At 44.2% G+C, this 21775-nt stretch overlaps 1 protein-coding gene across 1 annotated transcript in view; it reads right to left on the bottom strand.

The window, feature by feature from the left end:
* Positions 1–21567, bottom strand: part of MCU (mitochondrial calcium uniporter) — a 66049-nt gene extending 44482 nt beyond the window's left edge. The window contains exon 1 of the mRNA XM_072129454.1: positions 21409–21567. Coding sequence (XP_071985555.1) covers positions 21409–21519 — 111 coding nt within the window. The 5' untranslated portion in view covers positions 21520–21567. The remainder of the gene's footprint in view (positions 1–21408) is intronic.
* Between the last annotated feature and the right edge of the window lie 208 nt (positions 21568–21775).

The raw sequence follows: 21775 nt of genomic DNA, 5'->3' as shown, positions 1-21775 counted from the left end.
ACTAGACACTTTTCTTGTTACAACAACTTCACTATGTATGAAACATCTAAAACTGCCCAACCAATGCCAAACAACACTGATTACTTTTTACTTGGCCCTGTATTAAATGGCCTCATCTCAGGGTTTGTTGGGGTTTTCTTTGCCATAACTTAAATTTTTTTTTTACAGCATCCTTACTACAGGCGGTCCCCTACTTAAGAACACTCGACTTACATACAACCCCTCGTTACAAACGGACCTCTGGATATTAGTAATTTATTGTACTTTAGTCCTAGGCTACAATGATCAGCTGTAACAGTTATCACAGGTGTCTGTAATGAAGCTTTAGTGTTACTCCTGATTCTTATGACACTCCAACATTTTTAAAATCCATTTGTCACAGAAACCAAAAATTTTCTGGCTGGGATTACAATGATAAAATATACAGTTCCGACTTACATACAAATTCAACCTAAGAACAAACCTACAGACCCCATCTTGTATGTAACCCGGGGACTGCCTGTATATATAAAAGAAAAAAAGATTGTGTGCTAAAGAATGGGAGATACAAGCAGCTAAAGAAATAGCTTTAGCTACCTGTATTTCTGGTTCTGTAGCTCATAGAACCACAAGCCTTTTGAGAGATTTTAAAGAGTTTTAATATCATACCAAAAGTCGTGGTTCTAGGTAGTAAAGCACCCATAACATGGGCACTAAAAAAAGTGACTCCTCTCGGCTCCTTGGCATTTTGGAGGCGATTTTTAATATGTAAACTTGGATTTCACATAAAAGAGGGAACTTGTAAAGTTATATTCCACATACTTCCTGAGGGTGATGTTAAGGCTGGATTCACACTACGATTGCCCACCGTACCGTAGCACGGCGGGCACAGCAGCGCGCGGGATGAGAAGGAGGAGGCGAGTGCTGCTCAACCCCAGCCCTCTCCATAGGGATATATGGCGCACGGTGCTGTAATGCCATGAAAGGATAGGACATGTCATATCTTTTCATGGGATACAGTGCCGCACGTCTGCAGCACCGTACCGCTCCTGTAGGGCGCCGTGCATCTATTGCCGTCTATGGGGGGCGTATGTCGGCCATATATATGTCGGCCGTATACAAGTCCCCCATGTGGCAGTGTGAATGAAGCCTAATAAAGTGATAAAAAAGCTGGTGCTAAATACATATTTCCTATTACATAAAAAATATAAGAGTACCTTAGTTTTTACAGGACTGATTATGCAGTTGTGGATTTACTTCTTGTCTTTCCACCATCCACTAACAGAGTCTATCCTAACCTCTCCATATCAGTCTGTGGCGTCACCATAACCCCAAAGCAGCAGGCCCGCTGTCTTGGGGTTGTGCTGGACTCCGACCTCTCCTTTGAGCCACACATTCAATCTCTTGCTCGCTCTTGCCGGATGCATCTCAGAAACATCTCCAGAATCCGACCGTTTCTCACATTTGAAACCTGTAAAATGCTAACTGTTGCACTGATTCACTCTCGACTAGACTACTGTAACTCTCTACTAACCGGTCTTCCACTCACCAAACTCTCTCCTCTCCAATCGATTGCAGCAGCCAGGCTCGTCTTTCAGACTAAACGCTACACGGATGCCTACAGTTCATGCCAGTCGCTGCACTGGCTGCCAGTCTCCTTTCGAATACAGTTTAAAATAATAACCCTCATCCATAAAGCTCTGTATAATGCTGCACCCCCCTACCTCTCCTCTCTTATCTCAGTCTATCGCCCAACCCGTGCTCTTAGATCCGCCAGTGATCTTAGATTAACCTCTACCCTAGTGCGGACCTCCCACTCGTGTCTCCAAGACTTCTCTAGAGCTGCACCAATTCTATGGAATGCTCTGCCCCGGACTATCAGACTAATACCTTACCTTCAAAGTTTCAAACGTGCTTTTAAAACCCATTTCTTTGGGCAAGCCTATAACACTCACTAACTGCATGAAGTTTTAACTCTTCTACTAACCCGTCCTGTGTCGTCCTCCCATCTGTTATCCAGCAACCAAAAGGCACCAGACTTCTCTGCAATCCCATTCACCCTGGACCTGGTATATAAGATGACGGCTGATTGGTTCAAGCGACAGCAATTCCATTTATTATATTTTGTTCTATTCCCTAAGAAGAATGGCTTGACCATTAAATATTCTTTTACCTCGTGTTACCCCATCATCTTCATAAACCGTAAGCTCTGGCGAGCAGGGACCTCACTCCTGTTGTTCCATACAAATGTTGTGCTCTGTTACATTACATTTGTATTTGTTTCCTATGATTTGTAAAGCGCTACGTAATATGATGGCGCTATATAAATAAAGATTATTATTATTATATTTAGTCCAAAGAATTTCTTGCATTCAACTTACTGGACTTGATACCAATTTTGGATGTGAATATACAAATACCACATACAGCAGTAATACAGCTTTCTGGAAGAGACTCAGAAGAGAGAACTTCACGATTTTCTATCCTTGAATGAAATCTACCATCAAAATCCATCATGATAAACCAGGGACACTTATTCATAGATCCAAGTACAGCGACTCTGGTAATCTTCTTATATTTGTTATCCATGGCCTCCTTCCTTCTAGCCCCCCCTGTGATCTGGCTTTACAGGTAGAGAGGAGCGGATCCGAAGTCTGCATTTGGCTACGTGTCCTGGACATACTTCTGGATTGGCAGTCAAACTTCCAATCCGGCAAATTGACGCCCTTTGCATTATTTGCCAGCAGGTTCCTTTTAAGACACATACATAAAAGAGTGTACAAGAAAACCAAAATAATGTATATATGTCTTATGTAGGGGGCCAGGAGGCTGATGACTTATGCGACAACTGAGAGACAGCTGCATTTTACGACCAGTTGGTACTAGGACGACAAATACGCTCGCTACGATCAGATTTTCCTGGTTTAGCATACCGTGCTCAAGCACTCAAGGCAGAGGTCGCACTAACATTTTTCCAGAAGGGTAAAAATACTCCTCTCACCATTTTTGAGGAGTATTTTTACCCGAGGAGGAGTATGAAAATTTCGGTAGCACACTGCGCACACACTACACTACACTCACACACTGCGCACACAGCACACACTACACTCACACACTGCGCACACAGCACACACTACACTCACACTGCGCACATAGCACACACTACACTCACACACTGCGCACAAAGCACACACTACACTCACACACTGCACTCACACACTGCGCACACAGCACACACTACACTCACAGCACACACTACACTCACACACTGCGCACACAGCACACACTACACTCACACACTGCGCACACAGCACACACTACACTCACACACTGCGCACACAGCACACACTGCACTCACACACTGCGCACACAGCACACACTACACTCACACACTGCGCACACAGCACACACTACACTCACACACTGCGCACACAGCACACACTACACTCACACACTGCGCACACAGCACACACTACTCTCACACACTGCGCACACAGCACACACAGCACACACTACACTCACACTGCGCACATAGCACACACTACACTCACACACTGCGCACAAAGCACACACTACACTCACACACTGCACTCACACACTGCGCACACAGCACACACTACACTCACAGCACACACTACACAGCACACACTACACTCACACACTGCGCACACAGCACACACTACACTCACACACTGCGCACACAGCACACACTACACTCACACACTGCGCACACAGCACACACTACACTCACACACTGCGCACACAGCACACACTACACTCACACACTGCGCACACAGCACACACTACACTCACACACTGCGCACACAGCACACACTACACTCACACACTGCGCACACAGCACACACTACACACACACTGCGCACACAGCACACACTACACACACACTGCGCACACAGCACACACTACACTCACACACTGCGCACACAGCACACACTACTCTCACACACTGCGCACACAGCACACACTACTCTCACACACTGCGCACACAGCACACACTACTCTCACACACTGCGCACACAGCACACACTACACTCACACTGCGCACATAGCACACACTACACACACACTGCGCACAAAGCACACACTACACTCACACTGTGCGCACACAGCACACACAGCACACACTACACACTGCGCACACAGCACACACTGCGCACACAGCACACACTACACTCACACACTGCGCACACAGCACACACTACACTCACACACTGCGCACACAGCACACACTGCGCACACTACACTGCACTGCACACACAGAACACTACACTGCACACACAGAACACTACACTGCACTGCACACACAGAACACTACACTGCACTGCACACACAGAACACTACACTGCACTGCACACACAGAACACTACACTGCACTGCACACACAGAACACTACACTGCACTGCACACACAGAACACTACACTGCACTGCACACACAGAACACTACACTGCACTGCACACACAGAACACTACACTGCACTGCACACACAGAACACTACACTGCACTGCACACACAGAACACTACACTGCACACACAGAACACTACACTGCACACACAGAACACTACACTGCACACACAGAACACTACACTGCACACACAGAACACTACACTGCACACACAGAACACTACACTGCACACACAGAACACTACACTACACACACAGAACACTACACTACACACACAGAACACTACACTACACACACAGAACACTACACTACACACACAGAACACTACACTACACTGCACACACAGAACACTACACTACACTGCACACACAGAACACTACACTACACTGCACACACAGAACACTACACTACACTGCACACACAGAACACTACACTACACTGCACACACAGAACATTACACTACACTGCACACACAGAACATTACACTACACTGCACACACAGAACATTACACTACACTGCACACACAGAACATTACACTACACACACAGAACATTACACTGCACACACAGAACATTACACTGCACACACAGAACATTACACTGCACACACAGAACATTACACTGCACACACAGAACACTACACTGCACACACAGAACACTACACTGCACACACAGAACACTACACTGAACACACAGAACACTACACTGCACACACAGAACACTACACTGCACACACAGAACACTACACTACACACACAGAACACTACACTACACACACAGAACATTACACTACACTGCACACACAGAACATTACCCTACACTGCACACACAGAACATTACCCTACACTGCACACACAGAACATTACCCTACACTGCACACACAGAACACTACACTACACTGCACACACAGAACACTACACCACACTGCACACACAGAACACTACACCACACTGCACACACAGAACACTACACTACACTGCACACACAGAACACTACACTGCACACACAGAACACTACACTGCACACACAGAACACTACACTACACTGCACACACAGAACACTACACCTACAATCACACACTCACCCGTCCGGATCTGCGGGCACGTAGAGATGGAGCAGGACAGGGACCAGCAGCCCCGCTGTCCACAGGTATCGCGGGGCCTGCGCTCTCGCTCCGGAGCGCTGCTGACACAGATCACTGTGTCAAGTGTCGCGCTGAGCGGTCCGGCGCACGCTGTGATCGCGCGACATTTACCTCTTTTGCAGCGCGCGCCGGGTCGCTCAGCCTGCGCGCTGCAAGGAATAATTGCCAAGCGTAACTTTACGCATGGCAATTATTTTGGGGGGTAATGGCGCCTCATCACGCGTCTATGACGCGTGGTGAGGCGTTAATGCGACCTCTGACTCAAGGTAAAGGAGTTTGGATAGTGCATACATATAAACATGTGTTCTAGAATCTTTCTGTGGATTTTCAACACAACTGAAGTGGGTTTGTAAAACCTCATGTCCATGCTACACATACATATGTACATATTCACATGCGTGGAACAGAAGTAAATCTTCCACAACTTGCGACTGACATAAATTAGTTGTTCAAGAAATTTAGAGGATTCAGCAACAATTTTAAATATAGAAAAAAACAGAACCTTCATATGTTACTGCTCAAAGATCTGTGTCATCATAGAGAAGCTACCATGGTGCTCAATGGGCACGGAAATAACCAAGACCTTTCTATTCTGTAACATTGTATACAAATGTTATATTACAAATAAAATTAAGGGAGCGAGTGAACGGATTGTTTTAATTACAAACTTACAGGTGACCATAAGGAGCTGGAAACCCGAGGTTGCTTCTTCCGTCAAGGCCCTACAAGTAAATGGACATTAATAAGGGACACCTTACAATTGTTTTCATTCTAACGTCTGCTAGGATCCGTTATTTAAAGGGAACCTGTCACCAGGAGACCCATTTTTAGCACTCCCCCAGTCCCCACAGAGCATAGTACATACACTGCTAAAGTGTTTTTGTATAAAAAATTGGTTTTACAGAAAAAAAGATATGTTATATTGTACCTTTCATTAGCATCTGCTGTGTGACTAGGCAGTTGCCAAAAGGGAGGGTCTGTAAAGGAGCAGTTCCCCCCACCCTTGGGAAACAGCTACTCCATGTGACCTTTTCAAAAATATGAAAGCAAGGCGTCCATTTTTTTTAGAATTGATTTGTTGAAAGTTTGATTACAAAAACCAATCCTTTGTGTTTTCAAAAATTGGATTCAAAAATCTGCTTAACGCAGATGTGAACTTAGCCCAACATGTCCGGCCAGGCTTATGGTCTAGATTTAATAACCTGATAAGACTTCGTTACCGTAAATTTAGCATGATCTAATTTTTTCTTATACAATAAGTATACATTTCCAAAACAATGACCATAGTTACACAAAGGACACTGCTATTCCCCCAATACATAATGACCCATCTCTGCCTATAATACATCACATACAATTAAGGAAAGTCAAGCTTTATAAAAGATGACCTATGATGTCTGCAAGACGGCACGCTGGGAGCGGTGTGGTGGTCTAGAGTAAGAGCTTTCAGTTCCCTCTAATAAGTTAATGAGAGTGGGAAATACATTTCTCCCGAGGGAAGTCCTCCAGAAAGTGAAAAAAAAGCCACAAAGACGAAGCAGAAAATTAACTACCACCAAAAATCTAGTACTTGGCTCTTAAGAAGCCGTCAGTTTTAAGAAAAAGTTGATCTACATAAAACCTTTTTATAGAATATGTATAAGGCTCTATAAGTTTCTAGGCTAAAAATCCAAAATGCAGCTACGGTAGAACATTAAAATGGAAAACTTAGTGATTAGGAAATGGCAAGAGCTATTACTGTGCTGCTCTAACAATTACACTGCATTTACAGGAAACTAAAGAGAAAAAGCTGCAAAAATCACAGTGTGAAAAGAGTCAATTAGTTCCAGTATATTTGCCGTCAGCCATCTGGATCAATCACTTGTACGTAGAGAGAAGATAAAACTTGTCGATGAAGATGAAATATTTATATACATTTAAAAAGAAAAAATAAATTAATAAATAAAAAACATAAAAATTCCAAATCTGCTTTAAGGCTTCTACAAGCCAGGTGAGTAATGAATGAAAAATGGGAGAACAACAACAAACCCCACAAATTGGCTCAACGGTAAGGTAGAACATTACCCATTTTTTGGCTACAGGGGACCTGAACTTAAGAGCCATAGAGAACAGAAGTTGCCCTAAAGGGAGAGTCACGAGCTAAGGGTGGTGGCACACATGGCGTTTTTCCTAATTATCTTAATTAGGATAATTGGAAAATGGACAATGGTCAAAAAACCGGATGCGTTTTCAAACACACATGCGTTTAACGGACTGCTTAAAAATGGGTTCAAAATGCTCCATGTGCCAACACCCTAAGGCGTTTTTCAAACAGCTGAAGAGGAGATTTGCCCAATTACATGGTTGTCAACATTGCATTTACAAAACGCATGCGTTAACACTTTTGGAACATGTTAACATTGCATTGGCGCATGTATTAAAGTGCTAACGCATGCAGTTTGTAAACACAATGTTGACAACAATGTAATTAGGCAGATCTCCTCTTCAACCGTTTAAAAAAAAAAAAAAAAACACACATGCATTTAAACGCAGACAAAATGCGTCAGGTGACCCGCAGCCTAAGGCTAACTTTACACATGATGCAAGGACTCCCATCCACTGCACTACTGTGCTTGCTTCATGGGATCTGATGCGCAGAGTGGTCTAATTCCATGGTCTAAACATGTTCTTGTTTGGCAGCACCCAGTCAAATGAAGGTCACCAAGTACATTTGCCATTCATTTCTTATCTGATATTACATACATGGGGTCATTTGTAATTGGATTGACCTTCAGCCTTATTGCCATTGGTGAATTTTTGCATAACTGTACAAGGTCAATGATGATTTGTTGAGTGTGAATATTAAATATAAACCAACATGGGACGGTCCAAACATAAGGTTCCCATCCTCTACGGGAGGAATTGCAAGAAGATTTTCCATGTCTGAACATTGTAGCATTTTTTTCAATTTAGATGCTAAATAAACTGGCCCTTCCCTCGTCCTTGTTTGAAACAGACCCATTATTTAGAGCGTTCCTGGTTCTGAACCAACTCATACCGTACATTATCTTCCATGCTATGCTCATTTCCTTGGGACTACGGGTCAGAATTTGACCCATTATGTAATGAAGTAGTGGATAAACGGCTGCGCTGCATTGCTACTTCTCTCATGGTTTTCCTTTTGTAATTCAATGTATGCCGCCTTCCCATCATGTAACATGGAGTTTAGAACGGATTAAATATGAAGCAGTACACAAGGTTAAGAGACTCATTTAGAAGACAGATTTAAATAGACTTGCCTGACTGTAAAAGTGGCCCAGAGCCAACATCTTCCATGCTTTTGTGCAAGACATTTGTTACCTCGCACTGACATCTGCACTGCTCCCATCACCAGACATCTGCCTCGCTCTGGCATATGTTCTTGACACATTAAAATTAAAACTTTTAATTATGATTCATACCACAAGACCCAGTACCCTGCACGGAACAGCAAAACTCTTCACACTTCATGGGCAATTTATCCTGACAAAATTGCGCTACGGCAGTCACATGTTTTAAGAACCCACATATAGAACATTGCCGAAAGTAGCACCGTGATCAGACGTTGGCGGAAACAACGATTTTCACATGCGCAAAATAGGGCAGCAACGTATAGAGAGATCTCTCAAGTAGCTTTAGTGAATTCAATCAGGTTAACAGCATTCACAACTTGTTCACATTAACGCAATGTAAACGTGGCCTCACAGTTATGCAATTTCTTAGGGTCACTCATTCTGGAGAACTCTAGTCATCCTAGTATTAAGACATAAAACAAAGATGGTCTTACATATGAATTACCGCTATACAATAAGTTATTAAGGAGATACCACCACCACTTCTGGCACTCCCTACTACATTCTTAAAATGTTAAACCCCAATGCACTCTCAATCTATGTTTCTAAAGCTCTTTAAGTAAAGTCCCCTCAATGACAAAAAGTTCTAACTTCGACCCCACTATCATTACATGCATGAACCAGCTTCCACACTTTGAGGCCGTGTACAAACATGGTGGATTTCAAGTACAATACCTACACAATGGGGGGGTTGGCTTGACAGGTTCGCTTTTGCCTCTGCACTGAAACGCATTTTATTGGCAAAGAGCACCACATGTTTGCATTGTGTGTTGAGTAATGGTAGATTGGTGGCATATATTTTCAGCTGAAGCATAAACTACAAGATTTTGGCACCACTGGTTGACAACCTCTGCCATATACAATAGGGACAGGAAGTTAGAGTCCTCCTTACGGAGACCTAGATGATTGTACCACCATACATTATCAATCCATCTTTTCTACCCTAACCACCAGACACAATATCAGAAAAATCTTGCCACCTTGAACCATCAGAGACTAACAAACTTTCCGCCCCATAAACATCTAAATCCAGACTGAAATGTATGAAATACACATTTTCATCTGCAGACCCTCCATCTCCAGTTGAGAGAAGAGATAGAAGCACAGCAAAAGAAAAGAACACGCCAAACCCTCATACCTTACCAAAATCCATACATAATCTCGATGTTCACACAGCCAAGATTGGAACAGGTTTAAAAGGTGTTCTGCTCAAAATCCAAACAAAAAATAATAATAATTCTTTCCGTGACATGAAGTTAAAGCAGAACTTTGGCGGTTTCTGAAATGGTTCCAGATTTGGTCATGGACCTTCCTTGTATGGCCACCTGATTCAGCCGCTGTGCTTATTTTATCTACAAGTAGAAAAAAATTAAATGGGCGCTTTGGTTTTTTGTGTAAAAAAAAAACAAAAAACAAAATAAAACAGTAATGTCCCATCTAAAGACTTCCATAAAGGAACGAGAACGCATTTTGCAGACGCTTCTTGGAAGAGGGTGATAAGGTTACAGACCTATATCACAGCCATAATTCACGTCGCCGTCCGTACTAAATGCGGCAGATAGCTGGATCAGCACCGGCTGGGAAGCCCTTACACAGCACGCATTCCTATTCATAGTACCAGCAGTTTATTCTCCTTTTTATCCTAATAGTGTGTGAAGACTGTAGAAAGTGAATATGGTAAGTAAGGCAGCGCGTGACCCATATTTCCATACTCTCACTATTTTGTGTGTAATGCATTCGCTCTGTTGTCTCCTCAGCAGTGAGCGAGCAGCTGGCAGCGACCCAAGGAGCTATAAAAGTGAGAAAGTATTTCAGCAAGCGAGGAGGGGGGGGGGGGGGTCAAAACCATATTCATGCACAAATGAGGAGTGCAACACCCACTTGTCAGGATACCTCCAGAAGCACATGCAGCTCGCCTAGCACACATAGGAAGCATGTATCATTAGGAAAGGGGTCACACACACATACATTTCACAGCAAGTTTCCCATTTTGAAGCAAAAATAAATTCAGGATAATGGTGACAAGTCTCAAAGACGGGATGATGGGGGATGTCTGGTCAGCAGGTAATTGTAACAAATAGGATCAGATATTCGCCATCCTGCTGGGAGCCCCATTAAAGGGATTAAGTTATTAATATAATTACAGCAGTGTCCAGAACTCCCCACAGGGTCATAGGATTCGCCAATAAATGGCCTCATCGTGCCACCAGACGATACTTCTGTTTTCCATGGTACTTCGCTTCCTTTGTTGTCCCCTGGTCTGAAGAGGCCAGTCATTGGAGGAAGCAGATCCAAAGAATGATTAAATAAAGTGCGCAAAGTTGTTAAAATTGTAGGAAAACCCCTTTGAAGACTCATTCGAAAAGCAATTTGGTAGAAGCTTTTAGGCCAGAAAAATGTGTGTCCCACTCCACATGGCAGGTTTACCAAGGTGAGCTGACCTTCACTGTAAAGGGAGTTTAATAATAGGGCATGATATTTTAATTACTCCAAATAAATAAACCAACCTGCAGGAAGATAAAAAAAAAAAAATGGAAAAAAATGATAGCCCCCCCACTGAAATAAACTGGAGGTGGACTTTGACTTGGATTTTTTCTTTGGAAATTTGCACGTAATACTCTGTGTGAACTAACCGGTAGGACCCTTCAGCTATGAGCACTGTAAATTAAAGGAAATCTACCATCAAAATCCATCATGATAAACCAGGGACACTTACTCCTAGATCCAGGCACCATGACAGTGGTTTTCTTTTATTTGTTAACCATCCTCTAACGCAGCGAGATTCCATATGGCAGAGAGAGTGGAGGAGTGCTGAGGAAGCAAAGGGGAACCATTGTAGCAGCCTGTGAAGCTGCAGCACAGAGGGGTTCTGTAAAGACCTCAAGGAGCCCTTTAGCATCATTTTAAAAGTTTAGTTTAGAAGGAAGTAGGCCATGAATAACAAATTTAAGACGATTACCACAGTTTATTATGCTCTAGAGCAGTGATGGTGAACCTTTTAGAGGCCGAGTGCCCAAACTGCAGCCCAAAACCCTGCTTATTTATTGCGAGGTGCCAACCAAAAATTAAAGCAGTAACTTATTGCTCCCTGTTCAACAATCATATTGGCCTCCTGAGGACAACGACACGGTAAAAAGATGGAAAATTATCCTCATTTTAGCTTCTTTCCAGTTTCCCTCTGGACACAGAATTGTGGGGCTCGCAGGAGGTCCTTCAAAAATAATTCGGCCCTGTCTAATTCTCCCTCTTCCTACAGTCCCAAGTAGCAAAGTTAGTATCAAAATATGACTGAAAGTAGCATCTTTTAAGTTGCTTGGAACTGCAGGAAGATTCTTTGAGTCTTGTCTGGTGTGCTGGGGCGATGGTCCGAGTGCCCACAAAAAGGGCTCTGAGTGCCGCCTCTGGCACCCGTGCCATAGGTTCGCCACCAATGCTCTAGAGACTGGTAACTAATTACTATGGTGTCGCTACCATGGTTGATCAACAGGGAGGAAGTAGTAAAGGGCAAAACTAAACCCGCTTTCTCCTGCTTGGCTTCTTAATTAAAACATTTTAAAAAAAAAAACTGTGTAGTCTCCAAATGAATCAAATTACCAACATGAGAAGTCTAAAATTAGACACCAAGAAGCAAAACAGGCACAGAAAAGGCGAACAGGAAAAGACCGAAAAGCGCTCATAGAGTAGCAGTTTGTAGAAATTTTGAGACAATGGTGAAATAATAGGAGTGAGGCTCGTACCAGGCACAACACTAATGGCAAGCAGGAGAGATAACATATGGTGCTGCCAAACGACTGGATCTTCACAACGCAGTAGTCACACTGGTCTGAATCACGTGGAAATGGTAGAAAAGTGGTTGCCGATGCGGCGCACACTGGTAATGAATGGAGTTGGAAGAGTTCTTCATACGAAACTTTTTATTGATAACTCAATGACAACGCGTTTCGGAATCTCAAAGGATTCCTTTTACAAGTGGGATGAGGCTAAAAGATATGTATATGTACACACAGTATTAAAAAAGAGAAGTAGAGTGTCCATTTGGAACAGCGTCCAAGATGGCCGGATATGCAAGTACATGAAAGTTAGCAATATAACTATGACTAAATTTAGATGTATAAAAAGAGTATAAACAATTATGTACACAGCCAAAAAAATATTTATACCCGCATATACTCGAGTATAAGCCGACACAAGTATAAGCCGAGGCCCCTAATTTTACCACAAAAATCTGGGAAAACCTATTGACTCGAGTATAAGCCGAGGGTGGGAAATGCATTGGTCACAGTCACCCAGTATATAGCCTGCTGGACACTGCCCCGTAGTATATAGCCTGCCACCCCATATCCCCCAGTATATAGCCAGCCCCCTGCCCCCAGCATATAGCCAGTAGCGAGGGAAGCTGGAAAGGCGAGTTTTGATATTTTCTTACTCGCGTATAAGCAGAGTTTGGGTTTTCAGCACATTTTTTTGTGCTGAAAAACTAGGCTTATACTCGAGTATATATGTATACAGTATACATATACACACATATATATATATATATATATGAGACATTTTACAGGAACATTTCAGATGAATAAAAGGACATTTAAGAAAGATACATGGGGCTGGCAAGCATATACATCAGATAGATATATAGGTCAAAAATTCCAACACTAGTCGTGTAACATGAAAATGGAGAGTGACGGGGGTTCATAACTGAAAGCTCGGGTCTCTGAGCTGACATACGTTGTCAGCGTTGCGGCTTTAAGGTTGGGGATGGAGGAGTATTGCGCGCCTGTTCGGATCACCAAGCAGACATCTCATGGATCCCACAGTGGACCGTGCATGCGCGGATCCGAACGGGCTGAACAATTTGTGGCTTAATCACAGCTTCCATAGAGGTCAATGGCACCCAGTTACAGTGCAATGAGTACACAGTGTCCAAGCCAGAATATTTTGCCAAAATACAGTGGCAGCAGTTCACAGTCTATGGAGAGGGGAGAGGTTACGGCCCGGGGAGCACATGTTCGTATGAATGAGCCTTAAAGGGGTCGTCCAAAGGTTGCTTTCTCAATAAACAGCGGCATGCCTGACCATGGTGTGTGCCAGTATTGCAGCTCAGCTATATATTGCTGAATGGAGCTTAGTTGCAATATCACATATTACCCATGGTGGGGCGAGAAACTGTTTTTGGAAGAAAGCAGCCATGTTTTTCAACCTTCAGCCAACCGCTTTATAGAACATCTAGCACCAGGATGAAGGATTGTAAACCAAGTACACTGACATAATGGTGTGTTCCCCCTTTGGCATGACCCGCTCTTCTTAAAACTTAAGTTTAAAGGGAAAAAAACGCTTAAAAAATTCTGCAAATGAGCGTGAGGGGCTCCATGCTCCATTAACACCTATGGAGCCCCTGAGGTTCAATTGCATGATTTTAAAAGCCTTTTTTGCAAAAACTGGGGCATAGGAAGCTAAAAGAAGAGCAGATCCTGCCAGAGGGGGCATACACCAGAATGTCAGTGTGCTTGGTTTACAATCCTTCATCCTGGTGGTAAATGTCCATTAAAGTCATCACAATAGAACGATAATGAGAAATCGGTTATTATAGGAGGCATATACTGCTAATTACATGGATGGATTTGACAATCGAAGAGATTGGCAGCAGGTAAAGTACCATAAGTAAATCTAACCATTATAACAACCATTCCATGTAGAACCAAGCATGTACAAGTGATTTTCAATCTAAAGAAAAATGTATTAACAAAATCCCTCAAGAAGATGTAAAAACCCTGGCGTTTCTTGCCAAAATAGTAAAAACTAATAGACTTGACCTGTGCTTCCTTTGTAACCCCTGCTGCTAGTTTTCCCGCATATTCCTTACGGCTAGGCTTCCCTTGAAACCAGCCACGTTAATGAGCAGTAGTGTCTTGTGTGAAAGTGGAGGAGCACAAACCCTCGAGATGACAGAAATCAGATATGAGATAAGCTGCACTGATAGGAAATGTACATTTTCCAATATGCTCATTATGTCAACACGGCGTAAACTAGCATAGGATTCAATCCACCGGGGTATAATTGCTCCACTCTGATTTTCCATTCAAATTCAATCCCGCAAGGATTATTACAGCATTTCATAATGCACCCACACATCAGAGCGGGCATACAGAAAGGAGCGCAATTTACTGCTGAATAGACAGGTAACTCTGCGTGGAAGAAAGGCAAGGTGTTAGGGCAATGAATAGTTCTGTAGGAGGGCGATTGTGATTTTCAGGCAGATAATTGGTTTATAGACAGAAAGTTATTGTTTTACGTTACATTTATATTATGTGAAATTGTTTACTAGAGCAAAGGTTGTAACTTATTGTATGGTCCCCCCCCCCCTCCCCAAACAAAAACAAAGTAAGGTCAAAATTCTTATGCCGACCTCACATGCACATGACCACTTCATTGGTCTCTGGCATCAGCAGTCGTGTGTCATACATGAAGGATGAGATGTACGAGATGTCATCATGTAATGACTGCATGCAAGAAAAGTAGCGATGGCCAACCAGAATTACAGTGCTGTAGAGGGAATGATCAGTAGTGCACCGTTTTTTATCCTCATATTGCCTGCTTTTATTTTCTTCTTGAAGGGGACGTCCAGCAGAGTACTCCGCCAAGGCATGCCTAGGCCCCTCAAGTCTACAAACTAGTTAGATTTTTGGTTCCCTTCCCTTATTCTTCTACCCACTCCTTTTCAACCACCTGTACTTCAATAATACAAAACCAAATTCATGGACTAAATCTATCCTCAAGCTAATGAAACCAAAGACCAAAAATTGTTGGCATCTTCATAAATAAATAAGCCCAGATTGATATAGTCCAAAAGCAGAAAATAAGCGAAATATTCACCTCAAGACCTCAGAGGCTTCTCAACATCCAGAAGTCAATCCAAAGCAGAGATGGAGAACCTTTAGAGACCGAGTGTCCAAACTACAACCAAAATCCACTCAGTCATTGCAAAGTTCAATAAAAGGCAATAAAGGGATTCTTTTGGTGACAGTCTACCACCCGGAAATCTGGTGGTAGATGTCCAATGAGAGGGCTCTGAGGGCTAGGTCTGGCACCTGTGCCATAGGTTTACCACCACTGGTCCAGAGGAAGTCAGGCTACAAGATCATTTTTAGAATTATTCACTGTACATAGTCAACATGTGTTTTTCACTCCTACCATGGCACATAAAACAGATTGGACCTGGCAGAAGGCTTCCTATGACGTCGAGGGAATGCTACGAGGAATGTCTCTCTGCTCAGGATACAGACATGAAAGAGCTAACCTAGTTAGGATATAACGTTATGCAGTGAAGGCACCAATTCTTCGCGAGCACGATGCCAGGTTTTGCATCCTAGCAACAATCCGTTTCAGACCCTATAACAATATAGTTTCGTAAAACACTTCAGACCTTCCTTTGGCACGATTCAAATTCTCGCATACAATTTGTCAAAGTAGGAGCTTCACGATTTTAAACCATAATTTCTTCTCATTATAGGTCAATAAAATCACATCGGTAGGCGTTCAACATCAGGCTTGCCCACCAACCAGCAGATAGCAAAGCCATAGTCCAAGTAAAGTGACAGTATATGGAGCTGAAAGAAGACCAGCTCCATCCATAGAGTAGTGGCCGAGCAGGGTGGCAACTGTGTATGCCAAAATGTATCAATTATCAGAAGAGAAAAATGGAAACCTGAACGAACCTATCCATCTGTCTATGGTCATCTCTAGAAAATAATCATAATTTTCTTTTTGTTAATTTAAAGATAAGAATCCTCAAGTACAGTAAACCACCAGCATGTGCCTCTGGTATAAACTAATCTCTAGCAAATGTATAAGAACCCATTCAGCAATTCATACCGGCCCCATTCACATGGTCCCTGGGGGTGGATGTGCATTAAGCCCTTAGTGTTTAAGCCTTTACTCTATACGAGAAATTTGATTCACTGCAGATTTCCTATCCTTGGAGGACCCATTCATGAGAGGCATTCATAAAGCAGTGTTCACACGTGGTTTTGAACTGGGTTTTGAAAAAAAAAAACCTAAACGCTTGCATTCTAGTATGAGCAACACATACTTTGCTGGTAAACCATTCAAAACCAACCTCGCTCGTGTCCAAATTCAAGCGATCAGATCTAAACACATCTGCATATGGGAGTAACTCCTATCCAATATGCTAACAGAGCATAAGACTAGTCACTTAGTGCAGAACTTATATGTACCGGCCAGGTGATAAAACTACTAGCGTGTCTCCCTCACATGTTCTGACGTCTCACTAATATCTAATAATATAGACTACACACCCTGCACAGGCGGCTTCCTGGAGACTACAGCCGGCTCACATTACATCTACAGATCTCCACCTCCAGGAGGTTACAATCGGACCATCCTATGTCATGTTTGCTCCCCCTGCTCTGAGTGCAGAGTTACGGGGTGGGGGATGGAAGGTCAGGAGATATGTATCCACCAAGGCTCAGGCTTCCGTCACTATGGCTGTAGCATTCCAAAGTCGTGATTATCCAGGTAATGAGAGGTCTCTTGGGTGTGACACGCATGCAGGTGTCTTCCTTACACACAATAGTGAAGATTTATCAGAACAGGAGATCTAGAAGGTCACAGAACTAAACCTGTGTAATTACAGAGATTTCTAGATCTCAGTAATGGTCCTGCTCTCCTTCCGTCCACCGTAGCCAGTGCCTCCATCACAAGCGCTCTGCTCATTCACTAACATGAGGTTCCAAAAAGATATTCCATATTAACACCAAACATATTTTATTAATGAGATGCTTCCTACCAAAAATAGCTCGGAGAAGCAAGTCTGCCAGAACGCAGGCAGGAAAGTGCCAAAAGAGGGAAATGCGAGCACAAGATTCCAGCACCAGCACCGGGGTTTACGGACAACGATTGGACCACCTGTTAAGTAAAATGACACAAAACCGCACGAGAGATACATTTACACTTACAAGAGTATAAGCACTTCCTGCCTACGCAAGGGTTACTAATATTGTGGGCTCACTTAAAGGGGAAGTCTACTGACTCAAATGTGTCAAAATGTATCACACTTGTCTTATTTTAGATTTTGACATATCACTACAATATGTCACTTGGTTATCGGCGGGGGCCTGACCTTTGTGACCCAACAATCCTGAGAGCAAGAGCAAAGTCATTTTGATTTAGGCCGTGTTCACATGCGGTGTATCAATTGTGTTTCCAAACAGTGGGGAGGAGTTTGTCCTATCAGTAAACAATGCTTAACACTTTTTGATGAATCCAAAAGGGTTAATTCTTCAGAATTCTGTGTCATAGATGCCCTGATGTCATAATTCCACTTCTGACAGACAGACACTAAAACTGACCAATCAGAAGAAAGATCATACAGCCCCACCCGCCTGAACTGGCCAATCAGGAGCCACAGCATGCTGCCACACCCACCTGCTTCAAGTATAAATATCTGTTTTGGTCAATAGGGGCAGGCACTGGGTGGGGAGAAGTCGAGACGTGAAGAACCATGGACGTGCGGATCGTGGACCCCTGGACGTGCGGATCGTGGACCCCTGGACGTGCGGATCGTGGACCCCTGGACGTGCGGATCGTGGACCCCTGGACGTGCGGATCGTGGACCCCTGGACGTGCGGATCGTGGACCCCTGGACGTGCGGATCGTGGACCCCTGGACGTGCGGATCGTGGACCCCTGGACGTGCGGATCGTGGACCCCTGGACGTGCGGATCGTGGACCCCTGGACGTGCGGATCGTGGACCCCTGGACGTGCGGATCGTGGACCCCTGGACGTGCGGATCGTGGACCCCTGGACTTCGGGATCCTTGGACACCCGACTACCTGAGTGAGATATTTATTGGCAGTAACCCTCTAAGCCCAGAGGAAGGGCGATCCTTCAGCCATGGTTTCCCTAGAGGTTTCCTCCACAGGGGGTTTTTCCTCTCCTGAGTGCTGAATGGTGACTCTTCGTGAGTCGAGGGTCTGCCATGGGATGGGATTATAAATAAATATTTAGTTGTTAAATTCCCAATTATTTGTCTTTTGTCTATTTATTGGGTCTTTGGTTTAATTCATTTTTCTTGGGGGTTTCTTGGGCAGGTGAATACAAGGTCTGTGCACATCACATCTCAAAGGGTCATAAAAAGAACACATGAGGGAACATAGTCCAGTAACTGCCCCTATGGATGCATCAACCCCAGTGGTTGCACAGGTATCATGTGTACACACATCCCTGAAGGAACGAGGCCTAACGTTTGCCATAACAGTGCTGGTTATAGCTGTGCAACCAATCACAGCACAGTTACACGCATGTGCGATCCGGACACCTGCCCCCATAGTTGGCTTGAACTGCGTTTCTAAAAACAATTGAAATGCTGTGTGTGAACGTGGCCTTAAAAGTAGTTGGGCTTAAATGTAACCTTAACAGGCAGGAACTGCATTACGCCTAATTGATGTGCACAGTTAAAACAAACATTACCCTGCACCTACTGCCAACAGATAGCATGGGACTAGATGTATGTAATATTGGCCCACTGTGCCACAACTGGTGTAAATACAAGGCAAACTTGGAAAACCATTTAAGCCAAACTACGGCATTTTCAGGGGATTTTTCTATTTCTTCATTTATTTTGCCAATATTTCCGCAATCACACAAGTTATAAAGTCCCCAGTCATAAAGGGATTGATCACCAAAATAGGAAGATTTATTAACACCTCCTATTTAAGGGCTGTGATCCCTTCCGTTTTTTTGAATCCACAACAACGCTCCTGGCAACCAAGCTAAGCGTACAGGAAAGTCCCCTCTAGGGAGCATCTCATATCTAAAAATGTCTCCCAATGAAAGTGAAGTGTATGGGGACCTCAATTTGCTTTTTGGAACTCCCCCCCACAACCATCCCCCCCACCCTCCCCCCCCCGGTGGTATTTATTTTTATAAAACACACTTAGAGGGCATTTACCAGCAGAATAAAGGATTGTATGCAAATGAGGCTGAGAGGCTCCATAGGTGTTAATGGAGTGTAGAGCCCCTCAGGCTCATTTGCATACAGTCCTTCAATGTGGCGGTAGATGTCCTTTAACTCTTAAGCCCTCTAAGAAAACTCTTAATTATATTGGACACAAAGTGCCAAAATCGTATTCATAGCGACCTCGCATCTAAGGTCATGGATTGACCCAAGTTTAACGTTTACATGGACAGCACTGGGCTGTGACTCAAAGAGTGTGACATGCGTACGGGAGACGAAAGGCCACAACTGCGCGCCACGTGGGTCCCTTGACAATGGTAACTTTCAACTAATAACTAATGCAAAGGGGATCTTACTTTTATGTACATGCAGATAAGCATTCAAATTAAACGGAGGCCAGATTGACTGGCCAAATTTGCATATTGGAGCTGCAGGTAGAGGCTTAGACCACGTTCACGTGCTGCGAAGCGCAGGGACGGCTCCTTCTTAGGCAGATTATGCATTTACAGTGCATTTCCAAAGCCATGAAAAGTTTAGAGAACCAACTGTATGTTTTGTTTCTACATGCCACCGATATTGGTTTAAAGGGGGTTTCCATTAGCCAGCCTACACATATGCCATCTAGATAGTGGTGGCAGTGAAGGGTACTGACGCCTTACAGGACCAGGCTCCACTACCCTGCGCTGCCACAATGATAAATTATGTACTGGATGATTGGTGAAGATAGATGGGTCCCCTATTCCATTCTATAATATGGTTTTGTTTATTGTTACGCGTTCCCCCACATGTACAATATAATGGTAGATCGCCGAATAGAGTGTTTCTATAGACGGCCCATATGCTGCCGCTTTTTAACCTTCAGCTTGTCAAACGGAGGCTTCACAGGTTGCTCAATTCTGCATTACAAACCAAACCTGGATTACCAGATATTTAATTACAAAGAGGAAAAAAAAAAAAGAAAATCAATAATATTATCTACACAGATGACAGCCACAGGATAAAACGTATCCATAAATCGGAACGCTACGCACGGCCGGCCACAGGGGAATCCAACATATAACAAGATGACAGGGGGCATGATGTGTAGTGAGCGGGGGACGTCCTCTCATCTGCAGCACCGGCGGCCAGTGTCACATGTGAGCAAACGAAAATCCATGCAGGAGCGGGAAGAGACATAGGGGCAGGGGGTGACATTGGAGGGGATGCCACCCTACAGTCATATGCAGTGCACCCTACATTGGGTGACACAGTGGGTGGGTAAGTGGTGTCCTGACTGCAGTGGAGCTCTATGCAGAGCACATGTCCAGGACACCAGCAATGAGCTGCGGCTGCAGTGACTGGTGGGGCTACCCTGCAGCAAGGGAGGCCCCCCCCCCTACAGCAGCAGATCCGGGGGGGCACCACCTCCACTTACTAAGGCAGCCGCTGCAGTAGACGGGAGTTCCCCGGACACCCCGCCCCAGGCGACTCCCTCCTCCGCACACACTTTCCTGCCGCATCGTCCCCGCTCACTCACCGTCCTGTGAGGCCGCTGTCTGCTGACTACAAGTCCGGGGAATCCCGCTGTCAGCCCCGCGACGCTCCTGGAGAGCACCAGCAGCCGAGATCTACCTGCCGTAGCCGCCATCTCTCAACTGGAAGCGCTCCGGACCTGGGCGATCAGCGGCGCTGAAGGGGCGTGACTAAAACACGCCGCTCAAAAGTGATACGGCCAATAAAGTCAAACGTTTTGGAGAATAGGCGTGGCTAAGACACACCTAAAACGCCCGGCTTCCGGGGTTGTAAGTGAGATGGGCGGGGACGTGTAGCTGTCACTCTTGCACAGGGGGCGGGGCTGTGCTGTGCTGTCAAGTAGCCAGCTCTTATGGCTGAGGATGTGCAGA

This window comes from Engystomops pustulosus, chromosome 11, assembly GCF_040894005.1.
Source record: "Engystomops pustulosus chromosome 11, aEngPut4.maternal, whole genome shotgun sequence".
In the NCBI taxonomy this organism is placed as follows: Eukaryota; Metazoa; Chordata; class Amphibia; order Anura; family Leptodactylidae; genus Engystomops; species Engystomops pustulosus.
Note: the sequence above shows the minus strand (reverse complement) of the source record. Positions and strands in the feature narration are given on the sequence as shown.